Below are 14,136 nucleotides of genomic sequence, written 5' to 3' on the forward strand. Positions count from 1 at the left end.
AATAATTTATAATATTAATAATTAGTGGATAGATGAAAATAAACTGAGAAATTTTAAATACACACTCCAAACTACTTAATACACATCCATATTATTTTATATTTCAAATAAGATTTTATAGGTAGGTTAAATGACCAAAATAGACATATATGTATTATAAGAAAAATAATAACAATCATATATTCCTTATATTATTCTATAATTATAAACACAATAAATTTCTATACATGGCATCCTCATTTAAAACAAGAATAAAGTTAGAAACCATTTAATTTAAATTTTCCTTAAATAAATTGTAATTAAATGGGGTGAGAGACCATATAATTTAGAATTTCGAAATCAATGACATTAAATATTTTTAAAACATATCGCATTATTCCCACTTTTTAGTCCCTTCTTTTTTTCTAAAAGTTACGATATATTAGTCAATTCTAACATAAAATATCAGAGGTATAAAACTTTGTAATTATTAATTTGTTTGACCATCCAATGATAACTTCGTAGTTCTGGCATTGTGAAGAAACTACTGTTACAGTTTTGGTTGAATGTTCGACTCAAAATTTTATACTTTTTTTTTTTTTTTTTAAAAGAGGATCAAAGGGTTTCACTCCTGCCCCCATAGTGACTCGAACCCATGACTTCGTACATAGGTAGTGGGTGCTCAAAATTTTATACTTGATCAATAGGGTATTTGGTGGATGAGAACTCAAATAATACAAAAACTATTTCTAAGCATCATTTAGGGAACAATATTGAATCCTTATGGATTTCCCAATAACTAACACAAGTAATTAATATGGTCAATTATATATACTCATCAAATTAAATAGTAGCCTTAATGTAGTTAAATAATAGTGTATTTCATGGTATTTCATGGTTTTTTTGTTTAAGGATATTTTAGGTAATTTGGATTGTGCATTTAGTAAAATATTAGAATGAGAAATTAAATGGTAGGTGTATTGAGTAAGGAGTGTGTATTAAGTAATTAGGGGTGTGTATTTAAAAGTTCTCAAATAAACTATCTTGTATATTTTTCCCCAAAAAAAAAAAAACTATCTTATATAAAAATTACACAATATAAGTATAAACATTATGAACAGGGGCGGATCCAGGCCCTTTTTGGGGGGACTCAAGTCCCACCGAGAATTGTGGGATGAAAAAAAAAACTATATATATATATATATATATATATATATATATATATATATATATATATATATATATGCGCTACTTCTTGTTGCTGTAAATGTATTTTCTTTTGGTTAAACTCACCCAATTACCGAAATCGAACTATATATATGCTATATTGTCATTGCTTGTTATTTGTTATATGTTAATTTCATAAATTATGTGGAGTGAGTAACAATTGCAAGTAATGGTGTGAACAAGAGTATTATAACTTGTATAGAATGGTGTATATTTTTTCTTTTAATTAATAAAATTCTTTCGTACCGTCGAGATTCTCCACAATAATTTTTTTTTTCTTCTCGTTAAGAACTTCAAGCCCCACCAAAGTTTGAATCCTGGATCCGCCACTGATTATGAATCTATCTAAAACTTATGACTTTGAGTTAAAAACAAAGTATATATCTCTTCAAATGATATATAGAGGCTTTAGGTTGTAGTTTTATTTTATTATAAAAAATGATATATAAAAGAATAAATAAAATAGTTTTGAATCCTAAAAATCTAAAAAATCAACATACCATATGTGTAAGTATTCATGTGTTGAGTTATTTGATGTAGTATGGTTTTCTTTGTTGGGTCAGAAAATATCTCTAGCATGATGAAATTGTATTGTGGCCGAATTTTCTGATGGTTAAGCTCTACTTGAGCCAACAACTTGATGCTTTCCATTAGAACCCCGGTTGAAAAATTCACCACCAAAAGTCATTTGTGGCCGAATTTTCTGATGGTTAAGCTTTACTTGAGCTAACAACTTGATGTTTCCACTAGAACCCAATCAATCTACTTTGTTTGCCCCGTTGAAAAATTCACCACCAAAAGTCATCTTCAACAACATCATGATTAGCTTTCACTACTCCAAATATTGATAGAACAAGTACGGTGATTGCCATAACCATCTTCACTCCCCCACAAATTTCCCCCTGCCTACCTAGTCTTTCCACGACTTATAGCTCTAGTCCTAATTCAAACTTTCAAGGAAATATAAACACCATCAATGATAGTTAAGAAAACACCTTGTCTTTTTTTTCTTTTCCCCTTCTTTCAATTAGTAAAGAAGATTTTGGTGTCTCTCTTTGGTTAACCTGATAATCCATTGGTATAGATCGAGGAAATATATTAATATAATCCATGAGGTGGATCATATTTGATGGCTTTTGGTTAATTTTCTGTTTGATTAAAGCATTAAATCAGGTTATGTATTTGTTTATTTAAGCATGAAACTACTTTCATTGGTATAGAGTAATATAATCAACAGTAAAGTGACTGAAAATAGCTTTTGGCCAAGATGATTCTTTAGTATCGAGTGAGGAAATATAATTCATAGGTGAATCATATATGAAGGCTTTTGGTATAATTTGAGTCCGAGCTACATGCTAAGAACACCCTATAAGTGCATTTTAGTTTCGGATGAAAATTACATTGTGCGGATTAGACTAGGAGAGAATGAGATTAATGAGGAGAGGAGAACGAGGAGAGCTAGAGTTTTGATACGAGAAATGTGGCGTTTCGGAAGGACACGGTTGAGAGAAATGTAATTGAGACGACGACGACATATATTAGAGGATTAGTACTTCTCGTCTTCTCTAGAGTTTGGGATACTTGTGGAAGTTGCCAGTATACGAGACATGGACATGTGCATTTTCCTGTATGAAAATGAAAAGGATAATAATACAAAGATTGTGATGTTCACGTTCTTCTTAGTGTTAATCGTATAGACTTTTGTGACGGGAAAAATATAGTTTGTATTGATTCTTAATTTGGGATCAAAAATAGAAATGTTGACGGTGACTTTTGGATGTCACATTTGAAACATCAACACATCCTTTTAGCTGGTTCTTATGGAAGAAGAAAAAAAGATGAGTTTTTAGACAATGAGATTGAATAGCTTATTCGAGTATGTAATTGTCGTTATTGATACAAGAGGAGTACGACTCCTAGCGTGTGAATGTGTATGGGGCACTCAATAAAAAGTTGATACGTAATCCTAACTTACTAAATACCAATTGGTGAAACTTTATCGTGAATTGGTGAAGCTTTCGTGCAATGAATTCAAGAAAAATAACTTTAACGCTTCGCTTGCATTGTTGGTGTATAGAAGAATTTCCAAACAAAATAAACATCTAATTCAATAGCTTATAAAATTAGCATAGTCTGCATCAATGTAGATGAATTCTTTTTTTTTTTTAGGGTAAACAAAATGACCGGTTCTTCTTTTTGAGGGTAAACAAAATGACCGGTTATAGTACAACGTAATACATGGTAACAATCATGTTAACAGATAAAACTAATGTATAGCTTCTTAGAGATTTTTTTTTTTGGTCAGAAGATAAGTTCATAGCAACATGCATGTGTATAGTTTGCAAGATTATTCAGGAGCTAATAAGTATTGCAGGAAAGACTCGAAGAAAAAGGAAAGATACACATGGTGCAAGGGGATCGGTACACGGGGTTGTTTGTTCTGGGCGGGTTAGCTTTCTCGAGGGGTCTCATCGATGTCGGATGATAGAGGACTCACCCATGCTCTTGAGTTGGGTGGCTTTTTGGTTTTGTACCCACTTTTGGCTTTAGGTTGCAGAGATTCTCCACCATCAAAGTTCTCTTCCAAAAGTACTTATTTTGCCTTCAGCAACACCACTCCGCACATTTGCACGTATTTGTTGTCGCCACGCACTTTCGGTGATGACGTCCTCCTCCGGTAAAAAGACTCAGCTCTTTGGTAACAACTATGTCTTAATCAGGCTTCATGAATATCCCGAAAAAGAAAGACGGGTCGACCCTAAGTCTGTCATGGACTTCACAAGGTGTGTCAGTAATAAAGTCGATTGCTAATGTTGTAACCAATTAAGCAAGCTCTACATTCAATTCTTTGAGCAGTCCAAACCGATTCAAGCTCATGCTCGCTGAGGTACTATTTGTCATCTCCTCGGCAAGCTTCCTACATAAGATGTTTCATTGCTCGATAATAAACCTTGGTAGGGTGCTAGGGATACTTGATACACTTGACAAAATCAAGAGACATTCTCTGGCCTATCTTGTACTACCTTCACCAAGGCACTCTATCTTAAGGGTAGCATTGATCGATAAAGGGTCCATCCTGCATCTAGATAGTAGTCAGACTCTATGCGACATTACTTTTGTGCATGCTAAATGTACGTCTCACATGATTTTAGCACAAACAATAACTTAAGAAATTATAAATTTTTGCGTTTTCTAAAATCATTTTACTTTGACATAATATGATCACATCGATCAATTGAATACGTTGCTTTCACGTTTCCCTATAAAGACATTACTTCACACTAGATCAATTGTTACTATATATTGTACTCGAATCTTTGCCAAATATAGTTTGTTTTTTTGGTAAAGACTTGGATAGGTAAGGAAGAGATCCTTCCTATCCTTTTATATTAAGAAAAGGAAAACAAGAGTACAGAGGAGGGGGATCAAAACCAAAGCCTCCTAAATAAATCAGAAAAAGCAAACATGGAACTAATGAAAATGAAAGTTCGGATGACCCAAGGGTCTTTGTTACAGTGTGCAAGTATGAAAGGTGGAGCAGAGTCCCACCAAACCAAGCTTGTAGAAGTAACACCAAAATTCGCTAATGCATCAACAACTTGATTACCTTCCTGAAATATGTGAGATGAGCGGAAATTTATTTGATAAATGCGATACAAATGGTTACCTTTAATTACATTTGTTAACTACGTGAAGAGTCTTTGAAGGCATAACACACACGTGTCCTCAATCGATACGTTTGGTAGTTTTTCACATAACTTGGTATTGAAAGAATAGCAACCCGTATTTGAGTCACCTAAATATCATCACAACTAGACTCAAGAATGGCCTCAATACATTGATTTAACAATTTTCATGTTGAAACATATAATGAAGTTTTTATAAAAGGTGGGGGTAATACCACCCTACTTAAGTAATAGCCAGAGTTCCATGTGCAAAATACAAGAAGTGGTAAGTGTTCCCATCCTTTTACATTATTATTCGAACGATAAGATGTGGACCATGACTATGTTATAGATTTGAATAACTATTTAATTTTCAATATTAAATTCAAATCTATGTTACAGATTTGAATAACTATTTAATTTCAAATCTATGTTACAGATTTGAATAACTATTTAATTTTCAATATTAATGATAGATTCAGATTATGGTAACAAGACAAAAATTACTTGGATAAATCATATTTACATTAGATACAAACAATGAAAAAAATTAATGAAATTCTCAAAAGGAATGAACGTTGGAAATGATTAGGTTCAATGCACTCGTATTCCCATTATGATTTCCATAACTATGAACATATTTTTGATTTTTCTCTCTGCCCTGCAGTTATTTTTCTTTCCATCAATTACATAGTTACACTTGGAAGTGGCTATACAAATCTCTCACACACCACACAACTCCAAGTCCATGATGATCATCGACTCTTTACTCCTTTCACGTAAACGCTGTTCTTTGGTTTTGTAAGTCTTCACGTGACTCAAATCCGCACCATCACTTCCCCAGAAAAATTACACCACCACCCACACCCACCCACCCACCAGAAGCGCGAAAGTGGTTCGTCCACGCGACGTGGCTTCCCGTCCTCGCTTTTCGGAATAGACTTCTCGACCCAGTTAGTCTCACTCGATTGTTTTTGTTTTTTTTTGCTCTCCTCATCTTTACCCTTGTTTTTCCTTCTTTGGTCTTTCTCACAGCTTTTTTATTTTCTTATCGCTCTATCTCTCTCTCTCTCACACACACCTCAATCTCTCCACCTCTCTCTCTCTCGTTTTTTTTTTTTTTTTTTTTCTATCTGGGATTTTCACTACGTATACAAAACCAGGGTGAGTCGACCCGCCTAACTCGTCAGCATGGACACTGTGGATCCTACGCGAGCTTTTGTCAAGAATGTTAAGCGTATCATCGTCAAGGTTGTCATCGTTCGTCTTCATTGTCCCTAACGTTTGCATTCTGTGTTTTTCTGGGTTCGTTCTTCATATTTGGTTGTGTTGTGTGAAAGACGTGTAGAATCTCGGTTCTGATGAGCTGTGTTTTATTATTATTATTATTATTTTGCAGGAAATAAGTATATATATATATTTATCGCCTATATAGCGATTTGTTTATATGTATATATATGATTGATTATGTTTGTTTGGTGTTGGGACCGTTTCCCTGGATAGTGATTTGGCTACCCAAGAATTCTGGCCAGAAAATATAAATAGGTTATAGGGATTTAGATTTATAATAATGGGAAGGGGACAAAAAGGGTTGAGCTTCAGCCCAATTTTTGCAGAGTAGTTTCTGACTTGCGGGAGTGATGTAATAGTATTATATAGATGCCTTTGTTCATTATAGGTGTAGTCTGCAGGTGAAAATTTTAAGCTTATTGATTGGTGGCTCTCAGTTGTGCAGTTTTGGATTTTTCTGTCGTCACAGGGTCTTTGTGAGTCTTAAATTAATGGAGACTACATTATTCTAATACAAAATGTGGGATAGGCCTCATAGTATAATCAGTTTCAGATTTGGTGGCTTATTCCCAGATTTTGTGGGATAAACAGCATTTTCATAAAGTTTGTGTCTTGGGTATTTTCACAATTTGCAAAGATTCATTTTTACCCTATTTATTATTATTATTATTATTTTTTTTTTAATTTAGGTTTTACTCAGTTACTGATGAAGATTGATTTATGATATTGCAGGTTGGAACTGCTGTGGTCACTCGTGGTGATGGAAGACTGGCATTGGGTAGACTGGGATCTCTTTGTGAGCAGGTATGTAATTTTAATTCCGTAGGAGGACAAGTTTCAGTTTGTTTATGCACTCATTGTATTGTATGAGCGGAAGAGTAATAAAAAGGGGTGTCTGCAAGTTTCAGTATGATTGAATTGGTCTTACTGTACATTAATAATGTGACTGATGATGACATGTTTTGATTGTTATACTTGCAGCTTAAAGATATAAATTCTCAGGGCTATGAGGTTATTTTGGTGACCTCAGGAGCTGTTGGGCTTGGCCGTCAAAGGCTGAGATACAGGAGATTGGCAAATAGCAGGTTTTTACATCATTTTCTTTCAGAAGGATGGAGAATGTTTCTTTGTTGATTCTGATTTTTGGCATCAAATTGAGCGACCTGAAAAGAATGTCGTGTCTGAGACAAGTTTGTGCTTGTTTTGTAGCTTTGCTGATCTCCAAAACCCACAAAATGATTTTGATGGAAAGGCTTGTGCAGCTGTTGGACAGAGTAGTCTCATGGCTCTTTATGATGCCATGTTCAGCCAGGTGAAAAATAATCTTCTTGCAATTTTATGTAGATTACAACAGTGAGTATGTTCAGTTTGTCTATTGATTTTGCCTTTACTCTGTAAACCAATTTTGTTGTGGGGAAAGTACTAATGTGGAACTCTTTAACGTGCAGCTTGATGTGACTTCTTCTCAGCTTCTCGTGACAGATAGTGTTTTCAGGGATGAAGCTTTCAGAAAGCAGCTCTCTGAAACTGTGAAGTCCTTGTTAAAACTGAGGGTTATTCCCATATTCAACGAAAATGATGCAGTTAGTACTAGGAAGGCCCCTTATGAGGTATGCAACTATACTTGTTCCTGTACTCTTTTGGTTGAATTTGTTTAGATATGCAGCTTTTTTGCACCGTCTTGCACTCTTTTACAAAATGTTACAAAAATTCCTTCACAATGACGTTGCATAAGTGTTCACACTCTGCATAGCGGTGGAGAAGCATCACTGCCATTTGTTTGTGATCTCATTGCTTCGTTTCTTTCCTTTTGGACCTGGGAGTAATCTAATATCATAATTTCGTCCTGGTTGTCTGTTATTAATTCCTATAATCATCAAGTTGCACTAGGAATCATATCTACTAATTGCCTTAAGGATATAACAGGTTAAGGCTATATTCCATATTAGCTGGACCACAAGGGATACATGTTTCACATTTTCTTTTTCCATGTTGTACTGAACACGTATTCAGTTTTGCCCAACATCCATATTTTTGTCTCTCTCCCACTCCCTCTTCTACGAAAACAAATCTTGTTAATTAGTTAATTACTCATGGCCCGTTTGGTAAGGTTTTTGTTTTTGAATTTTATTTTAAAGACAGAGAAGTGAAAATGAGAGAACTATGAGAAGAAAGATCTTTTTTTCTTTCTTTTTTTTTGGTCTGAAGGGAAGAAAAATTCTAGACGTGAAGTAGACAACAATCAATTTTTTTTTTTTCCATGATATTTTTGTGCATTGTCCATCTCTCCCTGTCCCTCCCTTATACTTTCTCCTCTAAATTTCCATTCATATCCTCAACTAAATAATAACTGAAAATCAAAAACAAAAATGTTATCAAACGGGCTCTTAACTATTCTGTAATTGCATTAAGTGTGTTGCTTCTAATTGAAAGTTCTGTTTGCAGGACTCTTCTGGTATATTTTGGGACAATGATAGTTTGGCTGGTCTATTGGCCCTCGAACTGAAGGCTGATCTTCTTGTGTTGCTAAGTGATGTAGAGGGTCTCTACAGTGGTCCTCCCACTGATCCAAAGTCAAAGTTAATCCGTACATATGTGAAAGAAAAACATCATGGAGAAATAACATTTGGAGACAAGTCAAGGGTGGGCAGGGGGGGTATGACCGCTAAAGTCAATGCTGCTGTGTGTGCCGCTTATGGTGGAATCCCTGTTGTTATCACTAGGTGAATTCCAGCTTATGGTTAAATTGGATATCTCTCTTTAACATTTTCATCTGCTTCACAACCTTCAATTTGTTGCATATTTTATCGAACTCTCCAATTTCTCAACCACCTGATACACATAGACAAAGAAACATTTACTTGAAAATCATCAAGTAAAGTGAAGTTAATGAATCAACTGTTTTCTTTCCAAAGAAAGTTTATATATCAACTGTTTCTGAGTTTCTCTTGCAATTTTTTCTTTAACTTCATTGTAAGTTTCCTATAACATCTCTGTGGTTACTAGATTGATTTCCATTTTTTTTTAAAACAGTGGCTATGCTAATGATAACATTATCAAAGTGCTTCAAGGAGAACGAATTGGTACTGTCTTTCATCAAGATGCACATTTATGGACTCTGGTTAAAGAAGAATGTGCACGCGACTTGGCTGTTGCAGCACGGGAATGTTCTAGAAAGCTTCGAGTACTTAACTCCATAATCTTTTTTTTTTTTTTTTAATTGTGAAGCTTGATATTGTTATGGTTTCTCCTGAAGATTCATTTTTTACTCCAGGGGAGCTTCTGGCTTCTGAATTCCTTGCTTATTTCATTAGTTGGATCCAAAGTAAAGAATTCATAGAGTAATTCAGCATGTAATGCAAACTATTTTTATTGCAGGCTCTAAACTGTCAGGATAGGAGGCAAATATTGCTCGATGTAGCTGATGCCTTGGAGGCAAATGAAAGTGACATTTTAGCTGAAAATGAAGCTGATATTGCAGCTGCGCAGGAAGCTGGATATGATGGGGCACTAATAGCTCGGTTGGCCCTAAAGCCTGGGAAGGCATGTATTTTACTACTTTCGTAATTGAAATTCTGTTTGATCTCTTAATCCCATATCACTTGGTTGTGGATTAACATCTTTTTTTGATATCTACAGATTTCTGCACTTGCAAAATCTATGCGTCAACTTGCAGACATGGAAGAGCCCATTGGCCAGGTCTTGCAGAAAACAGAGGTCAGGATACCTTACTAGTTCTTATGACTCATAAATTTATGAACATGTTGTGATACTGATTTTAGAATTTATATACACTTAAATGATAGGTATAGAAGTTTTTTTACCCATCTAAAGCATCTTGCAGTGCTGCTAATATCTGATTTTCCACCATGACACAAGATTAGAATTTATTGTTTAAACTACATAGAAGTTAAATTTAATTAAAAAATAAACTTGTTTCAGTATGCTTTCTTCCCATTGCTCTGAGATTAACTATCGAGTATGTCATTTTAACTTTAAGATACACTTCTCCCTTTGCTCTTGCATGCAGGTTGCAGATGGACTTGTCTTAGAGAAAGTGACTTGTCCCTTGGGTGTTCTTTTGGTTGTTTTTGAGTCTCGACCTGATGCCCTTGTTCAGGTAGAGATAAAGTACCATTATATTGTATATTCCTGCATCTTTAAACATCTGTGCACATGTTGAAAACTTACTAGTAATTAGTACATTTCCAATGGACTATATGTAGTCACTTCTCAACCTTATTGGTTAGCAATAATTGTAAAATATTGCTAGCAGGCCATCCACTCCTTAATGATAAGAAAATTGAATGACAATGTAACATACTTTCTCTGATTGTTTAAGTGAACAATGAACCTGCCATAAGCTCTTATTTTGGCACTGGCCTCTTTATTTTTTAGTTTTTGTTGGTTTTTTTTTTCAAGGAAACATTCTTGTTCTTGCATTTTCGTATCTTTGCTAGTGTATTTTAATTTACAACCCTACAAAATTTTGTTTCAATTGTTTCATTGTGGTCATGTAGTATTTTCGATGTAATGACCATTACCTGTTCATATGATTCAATAGATAGCTTCATTAGCAATTCAAAGTCGGAATGGTCTTCTGCTTAAAGGTGGGAAAGAAGCCAAGAGGTCAAATGCTATCTTGCACAAGGTTTGAGATTCTAGAGGCTGGCACTTTATTAGAACATTTATAAATGTTCTGGAGCTGTTTTCTCTGCTACGTGTTCCTAATTTAAATTGTTGTTTGCTAGTTTAACTTTCTTCTTTTTGCAGGTCATCACCAAAGCAATCCCAGATACTGTTGGTGGCGAGCTTATTGGACTTGTAACTTCAAGAGATGATATTCCTGATCTGCTGAAGGTGGGCACAAAAATTTAAAGGTTATTTGTGTGTGTGTGTGTGTGTGTGTTTTTTTTTTTTAATATATGATGAAACCTAATATATTTGTTCTGTTATAGCTCGACGATGTGATAGATCTTGTCATCCCTAGAGGCAGTAATAAACTCGTTTCTCAAATCAAGGAGTCGACAAAGATACCTGTTCTTGGTCATGCTGGTAAGATAAATAGGATAGACATTGTGCGTATACCCTACCATTGCAAACTAGCTAGAGTTTCAGCAAAATTCTGTTTTTTTTTTTATGCGTGCAGATGGGATCTGCCATGTTTATATCGATAAGTCAGCTAATTTGGAGATGGCAAAGCGCATTGTTCATGATGCAAAGACAGATTATCCTGCAGCCTGTAATGCAATGGTAATTTCACTTTTGCTATCCATCTCCATTTCCAAACTACCACATGAACATATTTTATGAATCTGACCTGTCAATGCATATGCATTTGACATTCCATGTGCCGCATGTCTTGATATTACTCTTTTTTTTTTCTTTCTGGCAGGAAACACTTCTTGTACACCAGGATTTGTTTAACAATGGTCAGCTTAATGAGATAATCACACAACTCCGAGAGTCAGGTATGACACCATGTGTAGACTTATATCCCAACAAGTTGTAAGACTTATAAGATGTCTCTGACTACTAACATGTCACTTCTACCAATGTTCCATATTTGATACTCACAAACTAGATTTTGGTGGCATGTAGCCAGTAACAACAAACTAGGATATGAGATGCCCGACCTTGGTGGCATGAGTTGAATCACCTCCCCTTTTAGTTATCAATCTTCACCTAAAATTTGACAGGCAGGAATATATGGACATTAATTACGTGGGGATGTGCTGAAAGAAATATAGTCTGAAACTACATTGTGATTAGTAGATTGAGGACATTTGGGCACAAGTTGAAACTTGGCAAATGTTGGGGGTACTATAGCTGGTAGATTTACTACCTTTGACAGTATGATTTTATCCTCTGCTTTAACCAAGAAGAGGAAGGCCAAAACTTGGCCTTGATCTGGTGAAAGCAGAAAAAGAACTGGTGTAAAGTTTGACAAGAATGTTAAGGTTGTGACTGTTACTAGAATCAAATTTCTAGCCAGCCATTGAGAATGAATTTTCAATGAAAAAATGTGATGAATTTGTTCGTGAGCTGATATTTAGCTTGTACTTATTCATTTTCTATGACTTGGTGACTTTGTTTCTATTCCTGTGGGTACAATTTTCTGCAATTAAATATCTAGCCAGTCATTGAGAATGAAATTTCAGTGAAAAAAATGTGATGAATATGTTCGTGAGCTGATATTTAGCTTGTACTTGTTTCTTTTTTATGACTTAGTGACTTTGTTTCTATTCCTATGGGTACAATTTTACTTACATTTTTTAGTTATTCTCTTCCTGATAATAGTGAACTTAAAAAGATAGCCACTTAATGAAATCAACCCTCTTGGTTGCAGGTGTTACTTTATATGGTGGACCACATGCAGCAGTTTTGTTAAATCTTTCAGAGACAAGCACATTGCATCACGAGTACAGTTCAATGGCTTGCACAGTTGAAATTGTAGATAATGTGCATGATGCAGTTGACCACATTCATGTATATGGAAGGTCAATCCATTTCTCATATTCCATCTCTTTCCCCCTTTTAATTTCTGTACAGATTAATTTTTTCAGTTATTTCTCCATTCTGACTTTTTCACCTCCTCTCTCTACCCATTTTCTCTTTTGCAGTGGTCACACTGAATGCATTGTTACTGAAGATGATGAAGTTGCTGAATATTTCTTAAGCCAAGTTGACAGGTAAGCATGGTTCATGCATATATGTAAATCGTCTTACAGTTAAAGTATGAGACAAAGTAGAGCATGTCTCACTGATTTCCGGAATCATATTTTCAAGTTGCACTTCTTGATGGGTAATGCTTTTTGTATCTACAGCGCTGCAGTATTTCACAATGCAAGTACACGATTCTGCGACGGAGCTCGCTTTGGTCTTGGTGCAGAGGTAAGTAATCTGCGAGTAGACCTGGTATTGAGTATCAAACTTTTCTTTTCCCCCTCATCTTTGACTCAAATATTGGCTGAACAGGTTGGGATAAGTACAAGCAGGATTCACGCTCGAGGTCCTGTAGGAGTTGAAGGACTGCTAACAACCAGATGGTATGAAATAGGAATTCTGCATTATCTTCTGTTTTATATGCTTAATACTTTTTATATACTGATAAACTCATATAGATTTGCCCATCAATCTCTATTTGTTTATGGTGGTTAGCTTTCCTAGAATGTATTCTTTATGGAAACATAAAGAACCAAATGCGATGGTTAATTATGTGGAAAATGTCTGAATGTGCAGTTTTGATTGATATTTTGGCAAATATAACATGCAAGATACTTGGCAGTAGATCATAATACTCTTTGGTGCTATGAATTCTAGGGCCCTTAGAGCAGGATAAGATTGTTACATGATCATTTCCGTTTTGTAACAAATGCAGGACTCTGAGGGGGAAAGGGCAGATCGTGGATGGTGATAATGGGGTCGAATACACTCACAAGAATTTACTTAAAAGTTCCTAAATCTCGGTGGCAGAGTAAAGCTTTGTAGAACACAATTGCATACAAATGTTAACCTCGTCGACCTCATGCGTAGCTGCAGTCTATTATTTCTCAATTATAGTGTAGGAGTACCTAGTATCCTTGCTCCATAGATACTAAATATTCTATTATCATGTAATTTCACTCTGATTCCCTTTGCCAGATTTTGATTACCTGGATTATATAAGGGGCCTCATGTTATCATCCTTTTTTTTTTTCGGTGAGAACATGCATGTAATCATCCTTCTACTGATGAATGATTTTATCATTTGTGTTGGCTATGCTTATAGGCTATGGGGTGCAGGAATTTAAATTCTTAGGTGCATGAGCTTTTCTTTTCCAATTTAGAGATAGGTTAGATCAAGGTTATGTCTCTCGTACCAAAATCTACTCTTTTGGGTAGGCCATACTTCCTGAGTTGCAATGATTGAGAAAATGGAGAAATTGGAAGCAATATAAGCTTCAAAATGGAGAAATTGCCCAAGCTTAATCTT

The 14,136-nt window shown here is 35.0% G+C and overlaps 1 protein-coding gene across 3 annotated transcripts; it reads left to right on the plus strand.

The window, feature by feature from the left end:
* The first annotated feature begins 5,559 nt into the window (after positions 1-5,559).
* Positions 5,560-13,910, plus strand: LOC133722331 (delta-1-pyrroline-5-carboxylate synthase-like). Of its 3 annotated transcripts, XM_062149214.1 has the most exons (21): positions 5,560-5,824; positions 6,035-6,122; positions 6,894-6,965; positions 7,143-7,246; positions 7,371-7,473; positions 7,610-7,771; positions 8,607-8,884; positions 9,195-9,345; positions 9,540-9,704; positions 9,801-9,878; positions 10,192-10,281; positions 10,726-10,812; positions 10,935-11,021; positions 11,120-11,216; positions 11,311-11,414; positions 11,557-11,632; positions 12,511-12,661; positions 12,785-12,853; positions 12,989-13,055; positions 13,140-13,210; positions 13,543-13,910. In XM_062149214.1, the coding sequence occupies exons 2-21, from the start codon at positions 6,063-6,065 to the stop codon at positions 13,622-13,624; spliced, it is 2,154 nt and encodes a 717-aa protein (XP_062005198.1). In that variant the 5' UTR covers positions 5,560-5,824; positions 6,035-6,062; the 3' UTR covers positions 13,625-13,910. The 3 variants fall into 3 exon arrangements, with proteins under 3 accessions (XP_062005198.1, XP_062005199.1, XP_062005200.1); XM_062149215.1 differs by lacking the exons at positions 5,560-5,824; positions 6,035-6,122 and adding an exon at positions 6,619-6,637; XM_062149216.1 differs by lacking the exons at positions 5,560-5,824; positions 6,035-6,122 and adding an exon at positions 6,757-6,777.
* The last annotated feature ends 226 nt before the right edge of the window (positions 13,911-14,136 follow it).

Source organism: Rosa rugosa, chromosome 7, assembly GCF_958449725.1.
Source record: "Rosa rugosa chromosome 7, drRosRugo1.1, whole genome shotgun sequence".
In the NCBI taxonomy this organism is placed as follows: Eukaryota; Viridiplantae; Streptophyta; class Magnoliopsida; order Rosales; family Rosaceae; genus Rosa; species Rosa rugosa.

Coding starts and splice junctions, on each gene's coding strand:
- LOC133722331 (XM_062149214.1), top strand. CDS start 6,063: ATGGACACTGTGGATCCTACGCGAGCTTTTGTCAAGAATGTTAAGCGT. Junction 7,772..8,606: donor CTAGGAAGGCCCCTTATGAG/GTATGCAACTAT, acceptor TTCTGTTTGCAG/GACTCTTCTGGTATATTTTG. Junction 12,662..12,784: donor CACATTCATGTATATGGAAG/GTCAATCCATTT, acceptor TCTCTTTTGCAG/TGGTCACACTGAATGCATTG.